The sequence below is a fragment of the Erythrolamprus reginae genome, chromosome 2 (assembly GCF_031021105.1).
Source record: "Erythrolamprus reginae isolate rEryReg1 chromosome 2, rEryReg1.hap1, whole genome shotgun sequence".
In the NCBI taxonomy this organism is placed as follows: domain Eukaryota; kingdom Metazoa; phylum Chordata; class Lepidosauria; order Squamata; family Dipsadidae; genus Erythrolamprus; species Erythrolamprus reginae.
Genome location: NC_091951.1, coordinates 336,867,938 through 336,895,576, shown reverse-complemented (window position 1 = coordinate 336,895,576; position 27,639 = coordinate 336,867,938). Strand labels below are relative to the sequence as shown.

At 43.3% G+C, this 27,639-nt stretch overlaps 1 protein-coding gene across 1 annotated transcript; it reads right to left on the bottom strand.

Annotated features, from left to right (window-relative positions):
- Window positions 1-27,639, bottom strand: NARS1 (asparaginyl-tRNA synthetase 1). Its single transcript, XM_070743507.1, has 15 exons — window positions 27,427-27,639; window positions 23,666-23,748; window positions 23,407-23,472; window positions 19,389-19,481; window positions 17,888-17,977; window positions 15,204-15,282; window positions 13,005-13,075; window positions 12,357-12,443; window positions 10,436-10,657; window positions 9,359-9,558; window positions 7,240-7,375; window positions 5,831-5,944; window positions 2,871-3,002; window positions 1,575-1,706; window positions 1-1,175 (listed from the first exon to the last, which is right to left on the bottom strand). The coding sequence occupies exons 1-15, from the start codon at window positions 27,467-27,469 to the stop codon at window positions 1,044-1,046; spliced, it is 1,680 nt and encodes a 559-aa protein (XP_070599608.1). The 5' UTR covers window positions 27,470-27,639; the 3' UTR covers window positions 1-1,043.

Below are 27,639 nucleotides of genomic sequence, written 5' to 3'. Positions count from 1 at the left end.
TGTGGGACAATTTCCTGCCCCAATGCTCAGAATTTATTGATTGCAGTTCTTGAAATGAGGATACAGCAGTTAACAGAAACAGGTAGAGTTGAGATAAAACGTACAACAAAGAATGCTGCCAGAGATGGGAATCTAGAATCTCCTATGTCCCTTCTACATTTTTCCCCTAATTGTTTTGGTGGCTCAAAGGCAGTTTACATTTCAACTGTCCTATGTCAGTGAAAACTTTTATAGGAAAGCTAAGCACAACTCGGCCCAAGTACTTGCAGACTAGGAAATATCAAGAGTAATAGCAATACATTCAGCTTTCTTCAATGTCAGGTCCTTTGGAGGGAATAATGATGTCAAGTATTTTTCTGAACCAACCGTTTAGCATAACACATATACATAGATAAGCAAGCTGATTCACTGTAAAATACAGAAACCAATCTCATCAGCCGTGATATTACTTAAAGTCATCCTTTAGGAAAGGACTGAGTGCTATTAAGATATCTCAATAAACTATTTTTAAGATTCGAAGGTAGTGGCTCTAGAATTATCTTTTTCCACGGGATTTTATTTATATTTAAAAACCGTTTTATTTGCCCACAACTTACGTTTGCTATTCATATTGGCAACAGCAAAGTCTGCTTCCTAATGTTTATTTTCCCCAAATCCAAAATAAAAATCCTGAATCCAGCTCCTATTATAAATTATGCAGTGCCTTGCATTTTTTTCTTTATAGTTTTATGAGAACCATGGGCTACAGAGTGTTGCTATAGATTGTATGACTTTGGAGTACAGCCCACAGCTAGTTTCCACTGGCAATAAATAATTTCAAATACGTTAAAAGAATACATGAGAGTAAAACCAGATTGAGACGATCAGAGGAGAAGGAATTTCTGGAATCAGTGGACTGGAATTTAAATTCCAGTTCAAAGCAATTAATTTCATTTGGAAAAAGCATCATAATCATCTGTATGCATTTGTGGGATGGAGACATGAAATCACGAGGAGGAATCTGCTTAAGGTTGGATAGACTTTGTCCATCAAGAAACGTTTGATTAGGGTTTGCATCTCTGAACGAAGCGAGGGTATAGGCATACATCTCGGATATGGTGTCTGTTCAGAATCCAGGTAAGGAATCGCTCAAGGCCTAATCCGTAACCACCGTGAGGACACGTGCCATATTTACGCTGCAAAGCCAAAAATGAGACAGGCGTCAATAAATGCCTAATGAGCAAACACCTTGCAACCCCTAGCCCAGAACTGTGATTTAATAGTGTACATTTACATGTCATGGTAAGCCAATGTGATTTGCTTGGAGTTTGCTTACAAAGCCATCCTTCCTCCATTAAGCCAAGAAGTTGTGCAAATCAGATTATTTAACACCACATAGCTGGGGACCAATTTGGGAAGCTTTTCTAGAGCCATTCCAAAAGCTTTCTGGAGCTTGTTTTTAGCATTTTCTACATTAATTGGTCCACCAACCTCTGCTGGATTTGAATTGATCTTTGGTTTGCCTTCCAAGAATACTGTGTTCCTGCCACATGGTAAATGAATTAAAAGACATGCCCCCAATACCTAATACGTACCTGATCTGTATACCAATAATAAGGGGTGGGATCAATTCCTTCTCTCTTGTAGCCTTCCAGTAGCTCCTCACTGTCCCATATACGCATGGAGCCTCCCACAATTTCACCAACGTTAGGCATCAACACATCAACCTATAAATCAAGACAAAAAAAGCCCATTGAGTTTCAGATGTTGCATATGACTTAACATGGCTTAAAGTGGGTCTCTTAGAACTGAAACTCCTAGTCCACAACAATTCTAAACCTTATTGTAGGCCACTCAACAGAGATGGGAAAGCCAAAAAGAATGTGCTGGTTGTAACATGCACAGCCGAAGGATTAGAGATGAGCAACACAAGGGTTCAGAGAAATTGATCCTGTTGCCTTCCCCGTCAAATATCCAGATGGGACTGTAGGTGGACTCTCCGTAAGAACATCTAGTCAAATACAGTGGTACCTCTACTTACAAGCTTAATTCGTTCTGTAACCAGGTTATTAAGTAGAAAAGTTTGGAGGAAGCTATTTTTCCAATAGGAATCAATGTAAAAAGCAAATAATGCATGCAATTGGGGAAACCACAAGGAGGGTTGAGGCCCCGTTTCCTCCCAGGAGACTCCTAGAGAGGCCCCACAGGGGCTTCTCCCTGCCTTTTCCCGCCCTGTTTTCTCCCAGGAGATTCCTAGAGAGGCCCCACAGAGGCTTCTCCCTGCCTGTTCCCGCCCTGTTTCCTCCCAGGAGATTCCTAAAGAGGCCCCACTGCTTCTCCCCGCTTTTTCTGGCCATTTCCTCCCAGGTGATTCCTACAGAGGCCGCACGGAGGCTTCTCCCTGCCTTTTCTGGTTACAGTTTCAGAGGCTCGGGTTTGTAAGTGGAAAATGGTTCTTGAGAAGAGGCAAAAAAATCTTGAACACCCGCTTCTTATCTGGAAAAATTCGTAAGTAGAGGCGTTTGTAGATAGAGGTATTATAAACAGAGATCTCCTGTGAGCTGTGGGTCAGAGTGACGTCTTGTGGTCAATGACCTGTAAAACAGCCTCCCAGGAAGAATATCCCAATGCTCTTCCACTAATTTGGTAAAAAGGGAAAAAAATACTTAGGAATCAAGTGGGGGTTTTTTTATCTTAATTTTTTAAAAAAAATTACAAGCATTGGTTTAAAAAAAAAAAAATCCTGTTTTTGAATAGGTTTCTAGGTGGGGAATTTAGACTCCACGGGTGGGGAATTTAGACTCCACTTTAGGAAGACGGGTAAGTTCCCCACCCCCCACCCCCAGTCGCCGCATCTTGCATGCAATACACGAAGGGGAACACAAACTGACAGATTCAGTAAGGCGGGCGTCCTCGGGGCAGCGCTGCATGTAGAAGGATTTAATCTCAGCAGGAAATCGACACAGCAAGATTGGTTCGTTAATAGCATCCGTCATCTGTCTTTCTGGAGCTTCTGGGATATCCTGGGGTCGAACAAAAGCAGCAGTTAATTTCCCCTTCTGCCTAGAACTGTTCCGTTTCCACTGGTTAAGCTACGTCCTATCTCTGGAGTCACATTTTTTGGAATTAGCCTAAAGCAGTGATGGCGAACCTATGGCGCGGGTGCCACAGGTGGCATGCGGCGCCATATTGCTGGCATGCGAACTGTTGCCCTGGTTCAGCTCCATCGTGCATGTGTATGCTGACCAGCTGATTTTTGGCTTGCACAGAGGCTCTGGAGGGCATTTTTGGCTTCCAGAGAGCCTCTGGGAGGGTAGGAAAGGGCATTTTTACCCTCCCACAGCTCCAAGGAAGCCTTTGAGCCTGCGGAGGGCAAAACATGAGCCTATTGGGCCCACCAGAAGTTGGGAAACTGGCCGTTTCCGGCCTCCAGAAAACCTCTGGGGGTGGAAGAAACTGTTTTCACTCTTCCCGGGCATTGAGTTATAAGTGTGGGCACTCGGGCATGTGCGATAGCGCGCCTCCACACTCTTTTGGCACCGGAGGGAAAAAGGATTCGCCATCACTGGCCTAAAGCCTTAGTTAGCTTACTGGTATTTTAGCAGCTAGAGTTGAAAAATCAGCCAGTGGTCAGATTAAATATTAGATCCGTGATGTCAAACCTGTGGCGCATGGAACCATGTGTACCTAGCCAGCTGATTTTCGGCCTTGGGGAAGGCCATTTCACTCTCCAGAGGCTTCAGGGAAGCTTCCATGAAGTCCCAGAGTACAAAAAAAATCCCCCAATGGACAAACTGGAAGTTTGGAAAAATACACTCCCGATTTGCCTGTTTGGGCATTTTTTTCCACCTACGATCAGCGGTGGGTTCCTATCAGTGTGGTCCAGAAAGCTGCACTGGTATGAACCTGTTGAATTTTCTGCTATTTTTTCCTGGCGTCTCCACATGGAAGAAGCCCTCAGCTGTGCTTCAGGCGAAGAATAAATGTCGGCATTAAGGCGAGGTATGGGAGGCGGGAGGTCTTCTTCCGGCATGGAGACACCGGGGGAAAAAAATTGCCGAAAATTCAGTGGGTTCCTAGCAGCGTGGCTCTCTGGACCACACCGACAGGAACCCACCTCTGCCTACCAGGCTTCAGAAAGGCCTGTGTGTATGCGCGGGGAGCAGTGCAGGTGTGGGTGGGGTGCGCATGCTAGCACACCCACAAACACCTCTTTTGGCACATGGACCAAAAAAGGTTAACCATCACTGCCCTATACCATTTCAGACAAGTAACTGTCCAGTCTCTCCTTAAAAACCTCCACTGATGAAGCACCTACAATTTCCGAAGAGAAGCTCTTCCACTGCTTAATTGTCCTCAGCATTAGGAAATGTCTCCTTAGTTCCAGGTTGCTTCCCTCCTTGATTAGTTTCCATCCATTGTTTCTTGTCCTGCCCTCAGGTGCTTTAGAAAATAAATTGACCACGTCCTCTTTATAACAACCTCTCAAATGCTAGAATACCGCTATGGTGTCCCCACTACTCCTTCTTTTCTCTAGACTAGTCAAACCCAATTCCTGCCACGGTTCATCGTATGGTTTAGTCTCCAGGCCTTTAAACATCCTAGTTCAGTGATGGCAAACCTATGGCACGGGTGCCACAGGTGGAACGTGGAGCCATATCTGCTGGCACGTGAGCCGTTGCCCTAGCTCAACTCCAAAGTGCATGTGTGTGCCAGCCAGCTGAATTTTGGCTCACAGAGGCTCTGGGAGGACGTTTTTGGCTTCCAGAGAGCCTCCAGGAGGATGAGGGAGGACGTTTTTACCCTCCCCCAGCTCCCGGGAAGCCTTTGGAGCCTGGGGTGGACAAAATACAAGCCTTCTGTGCCCAGCAGAAGTTGGGAAACAGGCCGTTTCCAGCCTCCAGAGGGTCTCTGGGGGGGTGGGAGAAGCTGTTTTTGCCCTCCCCAGGCACTGAATTATGGGTGTGGGCACTCACGCATGTGCGATAGCATGCGTGCACACGCTCTTTTAGCACCCAAGGAAAAAAAGGTTCGCCATCATTGTCCTAGTTGCTCTTCTCTGCACTTTTTCCAAAATCTCAAAATCTTTTTTATAATGTGGTGACCAAAACTGGATGCTGTATTGGCCTTACTAAGGCTTTATATAAAGTGATACTAATACTTCATGTGAGTTTACAGAAGCAGACATTTTTGTATTGCTTTCAAGGGGGATTTTTTTTGACATTCCAAATCTACTCTGGGATCATCTGGTGGTTTCCCATCCAAGCCAACCCAAACCATCCAAGATTAGTTAAAGGCTGCTACTCAGTTGGGCCAGATGCTTTAACTTCTTCTTCTTCTATTATTATTATTATTATTATTATTATTATTATTATTATTATTATTATTATTATTATTAATTAGATTTGTATGCCACCCCTCTCCGAAGACTCGGAGCGGCTCACAACAATACACAATACAAATCCAATGATTAAAAACAAAACAGTTAAAAAACCATTGATTTAAAAACAATCATACATCCCAAACAAACCATACATAAAACGGGACGGCCGAGGGGAATCAATTTTCCCATGCCTGGCAGCAGAGGTGGGTTTTTAGGAGTTTGCGAAAGGCAAGGAGGGTAGGGACAGTCCTGATCTCTGGGGGGGAGTTGGTTTCAGAGGGCCGGGGCTGCCACAGAGAAGGCTCTTCCCCTGGGTCCCGCCAGACGGCATTGTTTTGTCGATGGGACCCGGAGAAGGCCAACTCTGTGGGAGCTTATCGGTCGCTGGGATTTATGCGGCAGAAGGCGGTCTTCTTCTTTGAGTACAAGAGAAATTATGGATGCTCAAAAACAAAACAAAACACTTACATCTCCAAACTCGTAATAGGTGTCATCTTCCTTTTTCACCTTGTGTTCCTTGAGCCATACCAGGGCTTCTGTGTAGTTCATCCGTTTGAAGGGGCGCTTGGGAGGCTCAAAGTTCTGCAATTACAGGTGAAACATACACTGGTAAAGATGGCAAGACTTTAAAAACTACACCAGTTTACTTTTATTACAGGTAGTCCTCAACTCACAACCGGTTCATTTAATAACCATTTGAAGTTACAACAGCCCTGAAAAAAAAGGGCTTATGACCGTTTTTTACACTTATGACCACTAGTGAGATTGTGACAGTTTAACAACCGGTTTAGTGATTGTGAACTATAAGAAAAATCATAAGGCCCTGTATCCTAATTGCCTTAAATAACTCTTCCGTAAAAAAACAGAAGAGATTTTTAGCCCTGTTTCTATAAAAAGAGAAGATCTGCTCCTCTACAAATCTGGAAATATATCACAGGCCCATGTGCAAATGACCTTTAGAGGGAATGAACAGGAGATAACTCATGACTTATGGCTGTAATTGAGAGATTCAATTAGTGTCCTAAGTCAAGGACTGTCTGTACAAATGATCCTTTAAAAACATTTCATATACAGTGGTACCTCTACTTACAAACTTAATTCGTTCCGTGACCAGGTTCTTAAGTAGAGAAGTTTGTAAGAAGAAGTAATTTTTCCCATAGGAATCAATGTAAAAGCAAATAATGTGTGCGACTGGGGAAACCACAGGGAGGGTGGAGGCCCTGTTTCCTCCCAGGAGATTCCTAGAAAAGCTCCACGGAGGCTTCTCCCTACCTTTTCTGGGCCTGTTTCCTTCCAGGAGGTTCCTAGAGGCCCCACGGAGACTTTTCCCTGCCTTTCCCAGCCCTGTTCCCTCCCAGATTCCTACAGAGGCCCTACGGCGGCTTCTCCCCACCTTTTCCGGTCCTGTTTCCTCCCAGGAGATTCCTAGAGAGGCCCCATGGAGGCTTCTCCCTGCCTTTTCCGGTTAGTTTCAGAGGCTCGGGTTTGTAAGTAAAAAATGTTCTTGAGAAGAGGCAAAAAAATCTTGAACACCCGGTTCTTATCTAGAAAAGTTCTTAAGTAGAGGTGTTTGTAGGTAGAGTTACCACTATATTTGTGTTTGCCTCCCTCTTCATTTCTCTGGCCTCCCTTGTGCCATATTCTGGACTATTTAGATTAGATTAACAGAGTTGGAAAGGACCTTGTAGGTCACCTAGTCCAACCCCCTCTCCTGCCCAAGCAGGAGACCCAATACCATTTCTGACAAATGACATTCTAATCTCTTCTTGAAAGCCTCCATTGATGAAGCTCCCACAACTTCTGAAGGCAAACTGTGTTGTTGTTTTTTTACAGAAAGGTTTGGTTCTACAACTGCATTTTTCCTCTTAGCCGCTTACCGGATTGAGAGCATACACCATGTCAGACATTGGGGATTTGAGGACCCTATCCACCACATCACAGACAAGATCCTCCAGACGGTTCAGCAGGTCTTCATAGCTCATGAAAGGGCACTCTGCTTCAATGTGAGTGTACCTGGAAGAAACAAAACAGTGACTGCACCAGAAAAAGGCTGGGAACCACCATGCAATTCCTCATCCCCTCCAGGTATGACCCTGACCACTGAATGCAGCTTTACAAACACACCCAGAGAAACCATTACTCCGCTTGCGTTTGGACTGGATTATGTGTCTGCACACATCAGTTAACCATTTTGGGGGAGAGTGGCAGAATGAAAGGATGGGAGGGAAAATGACTATCTATCTATATATCTCTCCATCCATCCATCTCTTATATCTATCTATTTTATACCTACCTACCTACCTACCTACCTACCTACCTACCTACCTAATCTATCTATCTATCTATCTATCTATCTATCTATCTATCTATCTATCTATCTATCTATCTATCTATCTATCTATCTATCTATCTATCTATCTATCTATCTATCTATCTATCTATCTATCTAGACAGATAACTAGATAGATATAAAATTGGTAGGTAGGTAGATAGATATAAAATAAATAGATGGATATAAAATAGATACCGTATATACTCGAGTATAAGCTGAGTTTTTCAGCCCCCAAAATGGGCTGAAAAACCCGACCTCGGCTTATACTCGAGTCACCACAAGAGGGCGCCGAATCACCACAAGAGGGCGCCCCGCCAGCAAGCTAAACGGGGAGGACGGGGACGGCATGAACTCTCTCCAGGCTTTAGAAGCCTCCAGCCAGAGAGAGAAGCAGATTTGTTACAGAGATCCACTTGGTACGGCAGCAGGGGAAGGAGGACAGCTCTTTCCTTTCCTCCTCCTCCCCCGCGGCTGTGGGCTATTCTGGCTTTCCACTTCCTCCTTTCCCTGCTGCCGTCCCAAGTGGATCTCTTTAGCAAATCTGCTTCCCCGCACAACACATGGGGCAATAAAGGGAGACGAGGAGGAGGGAGGATCAGGGGTGGGAGATCAAACCAACGAGCCAGCCAGCAAGCTAAAGAGGGGGGGGGGGGGACAGCATGAACTCTCTCCAGGCTTCTAAAAACTCAAATTTAAAGAGCCCTGGGTTAGGGTTAGAAATGCAAGAGTCTTCAAACCCGGAAAAATTAGGGCTTGTGGACTTCAACTCCTACTCCTGAAGTAGCATGGCTGGTGCAGGAATTCTGGGAGTTGAAGTCCACTAGACTTAAAACTGTCAAGTTTAAAGACCCCTGGGTTAGGTTTAGAAATAGGTTTTAGCTTGGTTGCTGATTGAGCTACTTTTTTACTTTTTAATTTATTGTTATTACCAGATTGCTTTCGTTTACCCTCTTTTAAATTTACAGAGCTAATTTTGGTTTTCTTTAAAATAAATATTCTAAAACATTTAATCTACTGATGTCTCAATTAATGTAATTTTATTGGTTTCCATTTTTATAAGTTACCAGTAGCCACTGCATTTTCTAACCTCGGCTTATACTCGGGTCAATAAGTTTTCCCAGGTTTTTGTGGCAAAAACTGGTGCCTCGGCTTATACTCAGGTCGGCTTATACTCGAGTATATACGGTAGGTAGATAGATAGATAGATAGATCTACCTATCTATTTTATATCCATCTATTTATTTTATATCTATCTACCTACCTACCTATTTTATATCTATCTAGTTATCTGTCTGTCTGTCTGTCTGTCTATCTATCTAATATCTATCTAGTTATCTATCCTTCTCTCTCTACCTACCTACCTACCTACCTACCTACCTAATCATCTATGTAATCTATGTAATCATCTCCCTATATCTCTAATCATCTATATAATCATCTCTCTCTCCATTCCTCCATCCATCCATCCATCCATCCATCCATCCATCCATCCATCCATCCATCTACTTTCCATTCATTTCTATCTATCCATTCAACTACCTACCTACCTACCCACCCATCCATTCCACACTCTGTGCCTGACTGCCTACCTACCACCATCCACCTCAGTCAATGACTCAGGGCAGCTTACAACTCAAAAAAATATACCACAACAAAACACTTACTCAGAGAGGTGTCTCCGTGTCCTGGACTGCTCTGCTCGGTAGGACTGGGCAATGCAGAAAGTGTCTCCCAAGGTTGGGATGCAGGTCTCCAAATATAGCTGGGATGACTGTGTCAGATAAGCTTCCTCACCAAAATAATCCATTTTGAAGAGGGTTGATCCTCCTTCTACCTGCGTTTGAACCAAGGTTGGCGGAGTGATCTAAAGATAAAAGTTGTACAGGACATTGAGTTTATTCCCAGGAATTCTGTTTTGCACAGAGTTCAAGATAGCAATTTTGCACAGAGTTTTGCGCACAGAGAAGTTAACCCACCAAGTAGTCACAGTTAACCACTTTACCTAATTAGCAAACCCATGATTACATACTGATTATGGCTTACATCAGCCTCTCCCATGGTTACAAACCATTTACTTGCATTGTGATATTACCTTCAGAAATGAACATATTTCTGACAAGCAAAACTACCCGTTTGACTTCACGTTGTCTGCTGCCAACATTTTTAGACACAGTAAACATAGCGGTCTTTCCTCATCTCCCACCGTAGTCAAACTGAAGCCAAGTGCTACATATGCTCTGTCATATTTCCTCAACTTAGCTTTTGGGAGGCTTACATTTCTCTCATAATCTCCATCACTCTCCTTTCTATTCATCCCTGTTAAATATTTTTCCATGGAGTCTCTTAAGGGTTTGTTATCATATTTCAAGCCTTTTTCCCCCAGCCCTAAAGAAATATTAACGACCTTCACAGCTTGCATGCTTGTTTCCATTGCTACTCCCTCCAAAGCTTTCCCCCCCCCTAACAAGGTGCTAACTATCTTCCCAGCTTGCACACTTGCTTTCATTGCTACTCCAAAGAAGTTTTTTTCCAGCCCTAAGTCTTTGCAGGCTTGTTTTCACTGCTACTCCCTCAAAAGATTTTTTTCAGCCCCAACCAGGGGATAAAATAATGTCCTAAAGCTTACCAGACTAAGGACGCTAGCCAGATTGAATACCTATAGGTAGATTTCTCCCCCCCCCCCAACTAAGTTGCGCCTTATACTCCGGTGTGTCTTATACTCCGAAAAATATGGTACTTACTTCATAATATCCGCGGTCAAAGAAGTGGTCCCGGAAGCACTGGATGACGGTGGAGCGCACTTTTAAGATCCTACTCAAGGTTTCCCCCCGGATCATCATGTGTCGGTTGTTGAGCTGCACATCCACATCTGACTCTTCATTAACCAGGTTATCAGCTCCTCCAGCTGGAGCCAGACCAATGAGTTCCCAGTAGTCGCAACTCAGCTCATGACCTCCTGGAGCCTGTGGGAGTTTCAGATTTTTTTAAAGAGGGAAGACGCCACCACAATAACACTCACTTAGCACTATCTCAAACTCACTGTTTCAGTGAGTTCTGCCTTCTGCCGCACGAATCCCAGTGGCCAATCAGGTCCCACAGAGTTGGCCTTCTCCGGGTCCTGTCGACTAAACAATGCGCAGGACCCAGGGGAAGAGTCTTCTCTGTGGCGGCCCTGGCCCTCTGAAATCAACTCCCCCCGGAGATTCAAATTGCCCCTACTCTTCCCACTTTCTGCAAGATGTTGAAGACCTATCTATGTCGCCAGGCATGGGGGGAATAACTATCTTTTCCCCCCAGCACCACCTTTTTCTGACTGTAATATATGAGAATGGTGTAATTGTGTAGTAATGATCGTTTTTTTAATATTTATGGGTTTTAAATTGCTTTTAACTTATATTGGATTTGTACTTTGTATACTGTATTGCTGTTGTTGTGAGCTGCTCTGAATCTTTGGATAGGGGCAGCATACAAATCTAATAAAACTTAAACTTGAACTGTTGTAAGAAAGACATGATAGCAATTACAGGTTGTTAGTACTACATACCTCACCGGTTGGGTTTGTCAATATATGAACTAACCAGCAATGTATGTTTGGAGAATTTACCATGATGTTGCTTTAAGGGCTAGTACTGCAATTAGATATAAAAGGGAGTCAGAAGCATTTCTCTCTGGCTATTGCTTGGCTATTGCTGCTATTGCTCTATTTCTCTTGCTAACACGCTAAATCCCTGATCTCACTCTCTGCTAGTTTTGTCTGACTATACTATAGACTTGCTGTGTGCTTATATGAGTATAAATATTACGAGGGTCACCCAGAAAGTAATGGAGGTCAGTCATTCCGTCAGCAGGAGAAAATTCCAAAAGTGAATATTTCCTGGGCATTAAAAAATTCCACTCAAAGGTTCAGCATGCCAGAAAATCTAAAGACCTCATTTTCTGACCTGACATACTAGTCTACACACTCCTAATTAGTGATTGAATTACAGAATAAAGAAGTAAAGAACCAAATACAGTAATACCTTGTCTTACAAACTTAATTGGTTCCGGGATGAGGTTCTTAAGGTGAAAAATTTGTAAGATGAAACAATGTTTCCCATAGGATTAATGGAAAAGCGATTAATGCGTGCAAGCCCAAAATTCACCCCTTTTGCCAGCCGAAGCGCCCATTTTTTCACTGCTGGGATTCCCCTGAGGTTCCCCTCCATAGGAAACCCCACCTCTGGACTTCTGTGTTTTTGTGATGCTGCAGGAGAATCCCAGCATCACAAAAACGAGTGCTTCGCTGGCAACGGAAGTCCGGAGGTGCGGTTTCCCAGCAAAGGGAGCATCAGTGAAATCGCAGCATCACAAAAACACCGAAGTCCTCGAAACCCCACCTCTGGACTTCCATGTTTTTGTGATGCTGCAATTTCACTGAAGTCCGGAGGTGGTGTTTCCCATGGAGGGGAGCCTCAGGGAAATCCCAGCAGCGCAAAAACGGGCGCTTCGCTGGCAACAGAAGTCCGGAGGCGGGGCATCCTAGTGGCAGTGGCTTGGGTTTGCAAGGTGAAAATAGTTTGGAAGAAGAGGCAAAACAATCTTAAACCCCAGGTTTGTATCTCGAAAAGTTTGCATGAAGAGGGGTTTCTAAGACGAAGTACTTAAAACATGAAATGCACTTACCTGCTTGCCTTCAGGAACTAGACTGAGGGTGCCATATACTGCAACAGTGCTCTCAGTTGAAAGGACCACACCATTGTAACATTGACACTACAGGGAGAAATAAAGGAACATTTAGTCAGTGTAGCCTGAGATTTAAAAAATAATACCTTTGCGCCTTTAAATCAATCTTGACTCCTGGCAATTGCTGAGACAAGTCCTATCAGTTTTCTTAGCAACATTTTCAAAAGTTGTTTGCCATTGTTTCCTCCTAAAGTTGATAGAAAGTGACTGGCCTAAGGCAGGGGCATCAAACTCAAGGACCCTGGCCCGCAATTTGGTCGGATTTGGCCTGCAGGGCCCTCCTGGAAAATGTAAGGGGGATTTCCCCTGTATTGTAAAGGACATTAGTCATATATAAGACATAAAATTTTTAATATGAATGGATATTTCACTTTCAAAAATAAGTAAATGTGGGGGAAAAAAGATATTGTCACTTCAACCATGCTGTTTAGTGATATCCTCCCTATAACCAAGGAGGTTTTCCACACAACTGAGATGATGATGGGCAGTCAGAAAACCTTTCCATTTTTCTTTCATTGTGTGTTGACTTCCAACTGATTTTAGGGCATAAAATTAACAAGGATATGAAATTCTGAATAGCGAACTTACCAGTTCATCTGACAAGACACACTGAAGGAAGCCTGTGCCATCTCTTAAGACAATAAACATCAAGTTTTTCCCTGTAGAACAAGAGAAAGAATACAAACTGTACTGTATAATCATTTAGTTTCTATGTTAGTGAAAAACTGTTTCCCTTCCCACCCATCATTTCAAAACATGTTCTATTGAAAACCTTCAAAAGTAGATAAATACTTTCAGCAGAAGCTGGGGGGAGGGGGAAATTGCTGGCACCTCAACAACTAGTCTAAGGGATGAAAAGGTTTAATGGGGGGCGAACCCATTGACATTTTTGATGGAAGAGTCAGAGGTCAAAACATGTTACACTGAAGCTCAGATTGGTTTATTGGCACCATTGGAGGCAAAATTAGTCCAGACAAGGAAAGCTTCTTTATAAACATATGCAAAATATAAGCATATCTGCAATTGGGTGTAACAGCAAAGTATATCTGATCACACTGGATATAAAGAGCAAGTACTCATTGGATATAACTCATCACATCTCTAGAGTGATCAGTGGGGCAATTAGGGTGTAAGTTTGAGGCAGTGGGACAGGGCTACAAAAACAGTGTGTTTCGGAAAGAATGATGAAGTAATTATTCCATGGATAAAGTTTCTTTCTAGGAATTTACTTCCTTCTGTTTTCCCAGAACTCTGATCATCTCTCAGTATCTTTTCCCAGTTTAACATTCACTCCTTGATCTTCTAAATCAGAGATCTTCAAATTTGGCAACTTTAAGACTTGTGGACTTCAACTCCCAGAATTCTCCAGCCAGCTATTCTGGCAGGAGAATCCCGGGAGTTGAAGTCCACAAGTATTAAAATTGCCAAGTTCGGGGACTCCTGTTCTAAATTTCTCAACCTTGGCAGTTTTAAGATGTGTGGCCTTCAAACTCCTGCCCCCCACTGAATATCCGCGTTGGCTGCAGAATTCTGAGAGTTGAAGTCCATACATCATAAAGTTGCCGAGATTGAAAAACATACCTGCTATACAAGTAATCCTCACTTATTGACTGCAAATTACTCAGTCGATAAGCATGTCACATGCCTGCAAATTCCTCCGAGGTTCTCCACTGGCTTTGCTTGTTGGAAGCCAGCTGTGAAGGTCACAAATGGTGGTCATGTGACCACAGGATGCTGCATCCATCCTAACTGTGGGGCTACCTTTGAAAAGTATTCGGAAACTTCATATCGTGCAGAATGCGGCTGCGAGAGCTATCATGGGCATTCCCAGATATGCCCATGTTTCGTCATCACTCCGCAGCCTGCACTCGCTGCCGATCAGTTTCCGGTCACAATTCAAAGTGTTGGTTATGACCTATAAAGCCCTACATGGCATCGGACCAGGATACCTCTGGGACCGCCTGCTGCCGCATGAATCCCAGCGACCGATTAGGTCCCACAGAGTTGGCCTTCTCCGGCTCCCGTCGACGAAATAATGCTATCTGGCGGACCCAGGGGAACAGCCTTCTCTGTGGCGGCCCCGGCCCTCTGGAATCAGCTCCCCCCGAGATTAGGATTGTCCCCCCCCCTCCTTGCCTTTCACAAACTGATATATCCTTAGCTGCCTTTGATTTTATGGATGGTGTGTTTGAGTTGTTTAAGTGGTTTACAGAGAGTCAGCCTATTGCCCCCAATAATCTGGGTCCTCATTTTATCGACCTTGGAAGGATGGAAGGCTGAGTCAACCTTGAGCCTAGGGAGATTTGATCTGCCAAACTGCTGGCAGCTGGTGATCAGCAGAAGTAGCTTGCAGTACTGCAATCTAACCACTGCACCATCGAGGCTCTATAGGTTCACCTATAGGTATAGGTTCGCCATCACTGTCATAAATGTTTATGATTGTGCAGATAGGTTTAGTTTTTCTGAGAAAGTTGTATTTCTTGCCCTATGGCTGAGTAGACTATTCTCCCCCACCCATCTTCCAATTTATATTCCATCACATCTGCAGCCCATAATGGAGCAAACGAACATCATTTTCCAGTCGGTGATGCTTACAAGCATCAAAACACCCAGATCTTCTGGAACACAGGTGTCAGATGTGCTGCATCATGTTGCCGTCACACAAAGTTTTCCCCGTTTGTGGGAGCTGGATGGGTGTGGTCTGCACGTGACAGAACCGGGCCGCCGGCCGCCAGTTTGACACCCCTTTTATGGAAAAACCCTTCCACTGTGCTAGATGGTACTCACCCTGCCTCCGCAATCGATGGACCCAACCAAACACCTTTACTCTCTCCCCTCTGTAGGCTTGCAGGGTACGAATCTTCACCTGTAAAAAGACAGGCAATTTAACATGCAATGAGACAGGTTTCTGATTGGATCTTTCTTTTAAAATGCATTCAGAATCTGGGGCTACTGGTGTTTTCCTAGGCAACAATCCCGGTTTAAAACTTACTGATACTGCCTTAAAAGGAATCTGCTGATTTCTTTCATTAATTACACAGACTAACTTACACAGGCAGGCACATTAACAGCCATATTAGTCATTAGCAACCTTCTTTGGGTTATGGTTAGGCTCCCACTGAGAAAGATCAAGTAACCAAAAGTTCAGGGAGGTGTAGTATAGTTAGGGGGGGTTGTGTATCCTGAGATACAGTAGCACCTCTACCTACAAATGCCTCTACTTACGAACTTTTCTAGATAAGAACTGGGCGTTCAAGATTTTTTTGCCTCTTCTGAAGAACCATTTTCCACTTACAAACCTGAGCCTCCGAAACTGTAATCAGAAAAGGCAGGGAGAAGCCTCCGTGGGGCCTCTCTAGGAATCTCCTAGGTGGAAACAGGGCCAGAAAAGGTGGGGAGAAGCCTCCATGGGGCCTCTCTAGGAATCTTCTGGGAGGAAACAGGGCTGGAAAAGGTGGGGAGAAGCCTCTGTGGGGCCTCTCTAGGAATCTCCTGGGGGAAACAGGGCCAAAAAAGGCAGGGAGAAGCCTCCGTGGGGCCTCTCTAGGAATCTCCTAGGTGGAAACAGGGCCAGAAAAGGTGGGGAGAAGCCTCCATGGGGCCTCTCTAGGAATCTTCTGGGAGGAAACAGGGCCGGAAAAGGTGGGGAGAAGCCTCCGTGGGGCCTCTCTAGGAATCTCCTGGGAGGAAACAGGGCCAGAAAAGGTGGGGAGAAGCCTCCGTGGGGCCTCTCTAGGAATCTCCCAGGAGGAAACAGGGCCAGAAAAGGTGGGGAGAAGCCTCCGTGGGGCCTCCCAAGAAACAGGGCCGGAAAAGGTGGGGAGAAGCCTCTGTGGGGCCTCTCTAGGACTCTCCTGAGAGGAAAAAGGTCCAGAAAAAATGGGGAGAAGCCCCTTTGGGGCCTCTCTAGGAATCTCCTGGGGAAACAGGGCCTCCACCCTCCCTGTGATTTCCCCAATTGCACGCATTATTTGCTTTTACATTGATTCCTATGGGAAAAATTGCTTCTTCTTACAAACTTTTCTATTTAAGAACCTGGTCACGGAACGAATTAAGTTCGTAAGTAGAACTTTCCCATTATAGAGATATAGGCTTCCGTGCGCAAATCAATCTGATATGCATCAGGAATTTCTACAATACATCTGGGACATCTTCTGATACACATGCATGTCCCTCTCACTTGGTTACAGAGAATCGCCGGGGAGGGACGGGACAATTGGATACTACCTAACCATCACTCTATCGCATTGATGGCGAACCTTTATCAGCCAAAAGGGTGTGCACACGCGCAATACCGTACAGATGCCCACACCCATAATGCAATACCTCCCCCTGTGTATGTGCAAACATTCCTGTGTATGTGCAAACATTCCTGCCCTCCTCCACACACATGCGCCATCACTCTGCGCTGCCTTCCCCCCCCCCCATGCATGGGCACAGCCTCCACTGAAGTATGGGTATGTTGAAAAATGGCCCAACGGGCCAGTCGGAGGTTCGGAAATGGAATGGAAATGGAAGCCGCTCCAGGAAGGAGGGAGAGAGAGAGAAAGAAAGGGAAATAGAGAGGTAGAGAGAATACAAGTCTAAATAATAATAATAATAATAATAATCTGCCCTATTATTTACCTTCAGATAGTTGCAGCCAGGCCTCACACACCTCGGCCTATTTCTTCTGCAGCCAGAAAAGCTTTCCTGTGAAAGCCTCTGTAGTCGATAACCGTGCTCTGCCTTTCCTGAAGGTCTCTCTAGCTCAGTGTTTCCCAAGCTTGGCCACTTGAAGATATTTGGACTTCAACTCCCAGAATTCCCCAGCCAGCAAATGCTCTAGCTGATAACAGAGCTCCAATATCGATCTGTAACTCTATTATCGGCTGCAGAGGCCTTCAGGAAAACCTTGCCGACTGCAGAAGAAATGGGCCGAGATGAAAGAGGCCTGGCTGCAACTGTTCAAAGCTGAAGAAGTTCCTGAAGACGACTGACAGCGAAAAAGAGGTGTTAAGCCCTCAACTTACAACCCCACCAGAAACACAAAGTCCTCGACATGACTGATCAGGAAGGCTGATGTTGAAGCCTGGTTGGCTAAGCACAAGAGGTCTTTCAAGCGGGAAGTTAAAGCATTGTGATTGGTTGGCTGTCTGACAGCCACACTATAAAAAGAGCTCTAAGTAAGTAAGTAAGTAAGTAAGTAAGTAAGTAAGTAAGTAAGTAAGTAAGTAAGTAAGTAAGTAAGTAAGTAAAAGAGAAAAAGAAAGAGAAAGAGAGACAGAAAATAAGGAAGGAAGGAAGAAGAAAGAAAAAAAAGAAAGAAAGAAAAAAAGAAAGGGTATAAATGAGAGTCTAGTGTGATAGGGAAGTACATGGAGGCAGACCAGGGCATGCAAATACCATGTTACCTACCCTTCTGCCCTCAAGCTAATTTCCACATGTTGCAAGTTCACAATGTGCATTGTTTTTCTCAAGATGTTACTCACACATTTGGGCTCTGGGACGCTGAGGTCTTTCTTAATTGTAATTTTCTTTGCTTCCTCCAAGTTCTTTTCACGTCGCAATAAATCTTCTGCCTATAGATTACATTTTTTTAAAAAAAACTTGACCTAAAAGATTGGGGGATATCACCTATGACGTGGCTCATCCTAATCTGAGAATGAAGCCAATGTAATTTTACTCAAAACAAACAATGTCTTATAGCTCCAATTCAGATATCTGGACTTCAATTCCCAGGGTCCTCTGCTCGTCACGCTCACCGAGGTGGCGCAGCGGGTAGAGTGTAGTACTGCAGGCCACTGAAGCTGACTGTAGATCTGCAGGTCAGTGGTTCAAATCTCATCACCGGCTCAAGGTTGACTCAGCCTTCCATCCTTCCGAGGTGGGTAAAATGAGGACCCGGATTGTGGGGGCAATAGGCTGGCTCTGTTAAAAAGTGCTATTGCTAACATGTTGCAAGCCGCCCTGAGTCTAAGGAGAAGGGCGGCATTAAAAAATCGAATAAATAAATAGTGCCAAGGGCGGGAAGGTTAAAATAGCATAAAATGTAACTTCCGCCATAGCAAGCTGATTCTCACATTATTACAACCCATAATGGATGGTTTGCACTTTAATGTAAGCCAAATCACATTATTACTTCATTTTATGCCTGAACAAGTTGTGACAACTTACCAAATACGTCTCTACAAGTTTAATGAATAATTGTTTAAACCTGACACTGAATGGCCCAATTGTAACTATTTATTACACAATAGTGATTTTTGACAATTGCTCCCTTTTGTATGGTTACGAGCTCTGATGTATCCGCCCAGCTTTTGAAGATAAATACGAAGGTTCAAGATAAGAAAATAAATTGGCCTAACAACCTGAATGGTGATGACACTCAAGAAGCACTTATATATTATTCAGATCCACTTGGATTCAGATCCACTGGTCTGGATTCCATTTGGATTCAGATCTACTGGTTTGGAATGCTGGTTTATGCAGGGGATCAGGAGAGGACTGGGTTCTCCTTGCATATTAGATCATGGATTGCTTATCTGGGTTTGACAAGGTTCATACAATACATTCAGTGAAAACAAATACCAAGATCAGGGGTTTCTAAACTTGGCAACTTTAAGACTTATGGACCAAGTCCCAGAATTCCTCAGTCAACCAAGCTGCGGAGAGGGGTGGCATACAAATCCAATAAATAATAATAATAATAATAATAATAATAAGGAATTCTAAAAATTCCACAAAGCTGCAAGCTTTGGAGACCCCTGGCTTAAGGCAATCATTCAACCCAGCTAATGCTTTGCAAGAACCCCTGTCGTGTAAGGTGGTATCTGTGAATTTGGAGACTAATCTACAATGGTTCACTCCCACGTTAACTGATGCCACATTTAAACCTTTTTCTCTTCTCTCATTTGTTTCAATGACCAAATTAAAAGGATATCTAGAACACTGTCCTCCCTGAGCATTGCAGAAGATAATTTGCCAGCTTACCTCTTTCTTTTCCCTGGCTTCGCTCTTCTGCTGCTCTCTTTGCCACAGCTTTTTCACATTCTTGAGTTGGCTCTTGGAGATAGTTTCCCACCTCTAGGTAGATTAAAAGAGAAATGAGAATCACGTGGCTGATTTTTGAGCCGGACAAGAAAAATCATAAACCGCCATCCCGTTTCTAACTTTGACAAGGATTCTCTTTTGGCTGTTGCTTCATAAAAGCTGGTATTCAGTTAAAATCAAAATATGAACATTGACTCAGCCACCATTCCCTCTTATTTGCTGCCAAGACAATAGGTATCATTCCTTATAATTCCTTAGACGAATTGAGTCTGTCATCTGCATCTCTATAACTGTCTGCTTTGGCTGCTCAACCCAACAAGACAGACAGAGACTTTATTTGATAATCAGAACTGCATAAAATACAGTTGCTACCAACCTGCCTTCCATTGGGGATCTGTATACTGCATGAATCAAAAAAGGGCTATGCTAATATCTACAGGCCCCTCACATCCTGGACATAAACTGTTTCAATTTCTACCCTCAAAACCTCTACCCTATAGAGCAGTGATTTTCAACCTTTTTTGAGCCGCGGCACATTTTTTACATTTACGAAACCCTGGGGCACATTGAGCGGGGGGAGGGTGGGGGCTAAAAAAAAGTTTGGACAAAAAAATTATCTCTCTCCCTCCCTTTCGCTCTATTTCTCTCTCCCTCCCTCTTTCTCTGCCTTCCTTCTTTCTCTCCATCCCTCTTTCTTTCTCTTCCTTCCTTCCTCTCTTTTTTGCTCTTTCTCTCTCCCTCCCTACCTCCTTCTATGTCTTTCTCTCTCTCTGCTTCCCTCCCTTTTTCTTTCTCTCTCTTGCTTTCTTTCTCTTGTTCTTTTTCTCTCTCTCTTGCTTTCTCTCTCTTTCTTGTTCTCTTTCTCTCTCTCTCTTGCGTTCTTTCTCTCTCTGAGCTTCGCGGCACACCTGATCATATCTCACGGCACACTAGTGTGCCGCGGCACACTGGTTGAAAAACAGTGCTATAGAGTACTGCACTTCAGAACAACTAGACACAAGTCCCCGTCCCCCCCGCATGCTCTCATTCTGCTAAACAACTGTCAAACTATTTACTAAGTCTGTACTACTATAATTCTTCTCATCCTTTCTATTACCTATTTCCTTTTCTACTTATGACTATAACATTGTTGCTAGTATCCTTACGATTTATAGTTTTAGTTTCCCAGTATGATTTATGCAGATTGATTTAGTATCCTATGACTATCACTGGGCGTTGTATCTTATGATTCAAGATGAATGTATTTATGATGACTACGGTAATGATTTATCACTTATATCTTTTATGTATGCTGAGAGCTTATGCACCAAAGACAAATTCCTTGTGTGTCCAATAAATGTGTCCACACTTGTCCAATACAAAATTCTGTCCTGTCCTCTGCTCTCCTCAGTGTTCCTCAATCATGGCAATTTGAAGATGTGTAAACTTCAATTCCCAGAACTGGCTGGCTGGAGAATTCTGGGAGTTGAGGTCCACACAGCCTTACATTGCCGAGGGTGAAAAATGCTGGCTTATATAGTCACTAATGAACAGAGCAATGTCAGAGGTAGCTAGTCATCAACATCAAGACAACCATCATTGTCAAGACAATCATAGTGAGCCTTGGTGGGGCAGTGGTTAGAGTGCAGTACTGCAACGCTTGCATCAGGGTTGACTTCTGATTTTTGAAGCCCAAATGATGCACAGAGTGATGTATTCCTTTTTACTATGCCATTTACGTTTGCCATAGCTTTTTTCCAAAGGAGCAAGTATTTTTTTAAATTACCGCATCTTACAGAGTATAAGACGCACCTTAGTATCTGGAGTAAAATTGGGGGGGGGGGGGATCTGCCAGCCTATTCATCTGGCTAGGTTGGGGCCCCCCAAAAAATCTTTGAAGGGAGTAGGAATGAAAACAAACCTGCAAAGATTTAGGGCTAAGAAAAAACTTCTTTGGAGGGAATACAATGAAATTATCCTGCAAGCCAGTTAGCACCTCTTTAGAGCTTCAAAAAAGCTGGTATTCAGTTAAAATCAAAATATGAACATTGATTCAGCCACCATTCCCTCTTATTTGCTGCCAAGATAATAGGTATCATTCCTTATAATTCCTTAGACGAATTGAGTCTGTCATCTGCATCTCTATAACTGTCTGCTTTGGCTCCTCAGCCCAACAAGACAGACAGAGACTTTTTTCGATAATCAGAACGACAGAAAATACAATTGCTACCAACCTGCCTTCCATTGAGGATCTGTATACTGCATGAATCAAAAAAGGGCTATGCAAATATCTACAGACCCCTCACATCCTGGACATAAATTGTTTCAATTTCTACCCTCAAAACCTCTACCCTATACAGTACTGCACATCAGAACAACTAGACACAAGTTTTCCCTCGCATGCTCTCATTCTGCTAAACAACTAATTCCTACAACACTGTCAAACTATTTACTAAGTCTGTACTACTATAATTCTTCTCATCCTTTCTATTACCTATTTCCTTTTCTACTTATGACTATAACATTGTTGCTAGTATCCTTACAATTTATAGTTTTAGTTTCCCAGTATGATTTATGCAGATTGATTTAGTATCCTATGACTATCACTGGGCGTTGTATCTTATGATTCAAGATGAATGTATTTATGATGACTACGGTCATGATTTATCACTTATATCTTTTATGTATGCTGAGAGCTTATGCACCAAAGACAAATTCCTTGTGTGTCCAATAAATGTGTCCACACTTGGCCAATAAAAAAATCTGTCCTGTCCTCTCCTCTCCTCTCGTCGGTGTTTCTCAATCATGGCAATTTTAAGATGTGCAAACCTCAATTCCCAGAACTTCCCAGCAAGCATGGCTGGCTGGAGAATTCTGGGAGTTGAAGTCCACACAGCCTTACATTGCCGAGGGTGAGAAACGCTGGCTTATATAGTCACTAATGAACAGAGAAATGTCAGAGGTAGTTAGTCATCAACATCAAGACAACCATCATTATCAACACAACCATAGTGAGCCTTGGTGGCACAGTGGTTAGAGTGCAGTACTGGAAGTTGCTTCTGCTGACTGCTGGCTGTAGTTCACCAGTTCAAATCTCACCAGGCTCAAGATTGACTCAGCCGAGGTGGGTAAAATGAGGGACCCAGATTGCTGGGGACGACATGCTGACTTTGTAAATCGCTTAGAGAGGGCTGCAAAACACTGTGAAGTGGTATGTAAGTCTAAGTGCTATTGCGATCATAGCTCCAGATTCCTGGCTATGTGCAATCTCCTGAAATAAATTTTAATTAAGAACGAGACTTGCCCTTGTCAACCATCTCAATTTTGTTTCAGCTTAGCGATTTTGGGCTCAATTGTGGTTATAAGTTGCGGACTAGCTGTCTCTGTCCTTCCAAAGAACAATCAGGGTTGACTTCTGATTTTGAAGTCCAAATGATGCACAGAGTGATGTATTCCTTTTTACTATGCCGTCTACGTTTGCCATAGCTTTTTTCCCCAAGGAGCAAGTGTTTTTTTTAAATTACCGTATCTTTCAGCTTATAAGACGCACCTTAGTATCTGGAGTAAAATAGGGGGGGGGGGATCTGCCAGACTATTCACCTGACTAGGTTAGGCCCCCCCAAAAATCTTAGAAGGGAGTAGGAATGAAAAGAAATCTGCAAAGAATTAGGGCTAAGAAAAAACTTATTCGGAGGGAGGACAATGAAAATATCCTGCAAGCCAGTTAGCACCTCTTTGGAGCTTCAAAAAAGCTACATTTGGAGTATAAGACACACCCAAATTTACAGCCTCTTTTAAGGGGGGGGGGGGGAGACTGTGCATCTTGTACTTCAAAAAATACAGTACACACTTGCAGTGAAACCACCATTACATCTGGTGGAATTTTGGAAACTAGTGATATATTTATGCTTCCTAATTTCCAAACTGCTCACCAATATTTTTGATGCTTCTGGAAATAATAATGAGTTGATTAACCAACCTGATTTTCTTTCTGTGAATCCACATAGATAGTAGGAAATGGTTCCTTTCCAGTAAATATCAAAGCCTTTGAAAGAATAAAAAAAGACAATAGGTAATTTTCAAGACATCTAATTCTAAAGTATTAAACACTTTCCTGGTTAATAGATATTACATATTTAATTTTAGTAACTTTAAAAAAATCCTAAATTCTGGATTATCAAAAGATGAATAATTTGTATCTAGCAAACTACCTAGATGCTTCAGAAATACTCAGATACCTGCAAAGCAGATTTGAAAGGTTTCTCCTGTGTCCCATCACCAGTGCTGTCACATCCTTCTCGATCAGATACGTAAACCTCTCCTGCAGATACAAACAGAATTATTCTTGGTTAAGCACAAAGTACACACTGGATAGTGGGGAAAGAAAGGATTTATATTCCTTGAAGTCAGCTGTCAGAGCTGAAGAAGCTTCTTGGATGAGAAGTGATATATCTTCCAAAAAAAAAACCCCCAAACCCCAAGAAAGTCCAGTTGCCTAATGGAAAAGCACTTTTTTGATAAGACTGATTGGATAACCTCATCATCATTACATCTGGCCTACAGAAACAGGCCAGAATACCTGCAGAACCGCCTTCTGCCGCATGAATCCCAGTGACCGATCAGCCTTCTCCAGGTTTTGTCGACCAGATAATGTTATTTGGCAGGACCTAGGGTGAGAGCCTTTTCTGTGGGGGGCCCGGCCCTCTGGAATCAGCTCCCCCTGGAGATTGATACTGCCCCCACCCTCTTTTCCTTCTGTAAGAGAGTGTTAAGACTCATTTAATCAGTCAGGCTTAGGGCTATTAGATTCTTGCCCCCGGCCAATGAATGTAATGAGAACGCTAAATGATTGGAATGACTGCTTTTTATGGATTTTTTTTTTTGGGGGGGGGGGGGCTTAGATTTTAAATTATTAATTGGATCCAAGATACTGTTTATTGCTTACTAAATGTTGTGAGCCGTCCAATTAATAAATAACTAAAATAAACTGAAGAAAGATATGAGAGTTTTCTTCAAATGTCACCTAAAAGGGGGAGGGGGAGGAGGGCTAATAATATAGGGAAGGGAGCCAGGAGAAAAATTTTAACCCTTGCACCAGCCAATTGTCCTTCTCTGAAAGTCTTCAGCCAGAGGTTGGTGGTCACTGGGCAGAAATGCTGTAGTAGACATGCACACAGAATGGGGTTTGGACGAAATGACTTCTAACATACTTCCATTTTGTCTACCAAAGCAACAGCACATCATAAACACAAGGAACCAAGCCAGGACAGGTTCCAGATTCAGTTTCCTTTCCTACAATTAAGAAATTATAAGTGACATATAAGTGACAGCGGCCAACAAAATGGAACTGTAACAACACACCAACTGATAAGGAAATCATAAAGAAAATTTTAGACTGTGCAGAGCTGGATAAGACAACAAAGGAATTACAAGATAAAGAAGAATCTGAATATTATTTAACATGGAACAGATTTTATGAATGAAGTCTAGAAGTTGGGCAGCTTATGAATCAAATAAATTAAATTAATTAAATTAAAGAACAAGGATAATAAACTATAGAATGTGTAAATACCAATTATTATCTGTATATAGATATAAACAATAAAACAAAAAGGAACAGAAAACAATTGGGTCTGTATAGAAGAGCATATAATAATATCAATATATATCAATAATTAGATCAATATATTATAAAAGTTGTATTACATAGGTGTATGAATATATTTGATGAGCTGATCTTCAAATGTAACAATGATAGGAACTGCAGTTCCTAACCCTATGTTTGTATGTTATGCCATGTTTTTTTGTGTATAATAATAATTTTAAAAAAGAAATTAAAAGTTTCTTTTGGGAAGCAAATGAATTTGACCAATCCATGATAGGGGATCCATGACATTCCACCAAAGGCTTTCCCAGATATGCCCATGTCACATCAACACTCCGCAGTCTCCATTGGTTGCCGATCAGTTTCCGGTCACAATTCAAAGTGTTGGTTAAGACCTTATAAAGCCCTTCATGGCATCGGACCAGAATACCTTCGGGCCGGCTTCTGCCGCACGGATCCCAGTGACCAATTAGGTCCCACAGAGTTGGCCTTCTCCGGGTCCCGTCAACAAAACAATGCCGTCCGGCGGGACCCAGGAGAAGAGCCTTCTCTATGGCGGCCCCGACCCTCTGGAATCAACTCCCTCCCTCCCCCCCCCGGAGATTAGGATTTGCCTTTCGCAAACTCCTAAAAAAAAACATTTGCTGCCAGGCATGGGGTAATTGACCCCCCTTAGCTGCTTTGTTTTATGTATGGTTTGTTTGGGTTTGTTTTTAAATCAAGGGGTTTTAACTGTTTTGTTTTTTTAATCATTGGATTTGTATTTTGTATTGCTGTTGTGAGCCGGGCATGGAGCCGGGCATGGAGATGGGCGGCATACAAATCTAATAAATATATAAAAACGAAATACTAAGTGAATGAATGAATGAATGAATGAATGAAAAAATGATCTAGCAGGACAGACCTTGCGACAAAGGGCAGAGGACATCGAGAGGCAGGAGGACTTGGGTAGAGCTCCGCTATTTCTGGCCCCAGATGCCACTAGATATGTTGTGGCTCCTGCAAGATACCTGGGACAGCTAGAGTCAGCAAGCCATAGAAAGGCATTTGCTCTTGTACGGTGCCGTGCACTTCCATCTGCCGTTTTTTAGGGCAACTACAAGGGAACTCCAGCCATTGAAAGATTTTGCCCTTGTGACTCAGGAGAGGTGGAAACTGAGGGACACATGCTCCTGAGATGCTCCTTTTACAATGACATTAGGAGAAAGCATATTCTACCACTTATTGCGGGATATCCTGGCCGCTCTAGGTGGTTGCTTGGGGATGAGCAGGCCAGGATTACAGCACAGGTGGCCAGATTCTGCGCGGCGGCAGCAGGGATTCGTCGCAAATGTTTGCCTTCATAGTGAGATATGTACATCTCTTGAATAGTTACAATGGGTCAATCTTGGTTGCTCAGCCAAGAGTCCTGTTTCCTGTTCTTTTTCCTTTTAATTATTATTAATATTATATTGATGGTCTTTGACCGTAAATAAAATTTATATATCTCCTATACCATTCTTCTATTCCTATATCTCTTCTTCTATTCTTTCATTGATATGTTCTATTACTATACCTTCTTTTCTATTATTTCTTAGATATATTTTACTATGAGTATCTCCTCTATAACCTTCATCATGTATTTTACTATGTGTATATAGAAACATAGAAACATAGAAGACTGATGGCAGAAAAAGACCTCATGGTCCATCTAGTCTGCCCTTATACTATTTCCTGTATTTTATCTTACAATGGATATATGTTTATCCCAGGCATGTTTCAATTCAGTTACTGTGGATTTACCAACCACGTCTGCTGGAAGTTTGTTCCAAGGATCTACTACTCTTTCAGTAAAATAATATTTTCTCAGTTGCTTTTGATATTTCCCCCAACTAACTTCAGATTGTGTCCCCTTGTGTTCACTTTCCTATTAAAAACACTTCCCTCCTGAACCTTTTTTAAATGTTTCGATCGTGTCCCCCTTTTCCTTCTGTCCTCCAGACTATACAGATTGAGTTCATTAAGATAATAGATATATACCCACTAAAACCCTTTAAAATGAACGAATGAATGAATGAATGAATGGCCTGTTTTGCGCTGCTTCCCAAATTAGGGGAACCAAAAGCAAAAAGAGGGCAGGCCCAGAGGCCCATTTCTCCTCAAATCGCCCTTTTCCTTGCAAAAATAAGGAGGGGGTTAGAGGCAAGAGGGCGGACCCGGGTGACAACCACGAAGGCTTCATGCTCCTTCTTGCTCCTGAGGCCTGGCTGGAAACGTGGCGCCGATCCCCGGGACAGGTTTTCCTTTCGCTTCCCCGGTTGGGGTGCCCTGAGCACGGAAGGAGGGGGGAGGACAGCCGGGCCTTCTCTTCCTCCCGCCCCCATAACCCCTTCGGCCGCCTCCTTGCAAACTCACCCAGGCTCAGCTGGTCCGTTTTCTCCAGGATGATCTCCGACATGGTGGCTTCGTGGGGAAAAGTCTCCCCCCACAAAAAAAGGAAGACTGGCGGGCGCGGCTCGAACCGGCGGGTCGCTTCTCGCTTAGCTTCTGCGGTTCTGACGCTGCCTTGCGAGCGGATTGCATCAGGTTTGACGCGCCCGGCCCTGCCGCAAAAGCGAGCCCGCCTCT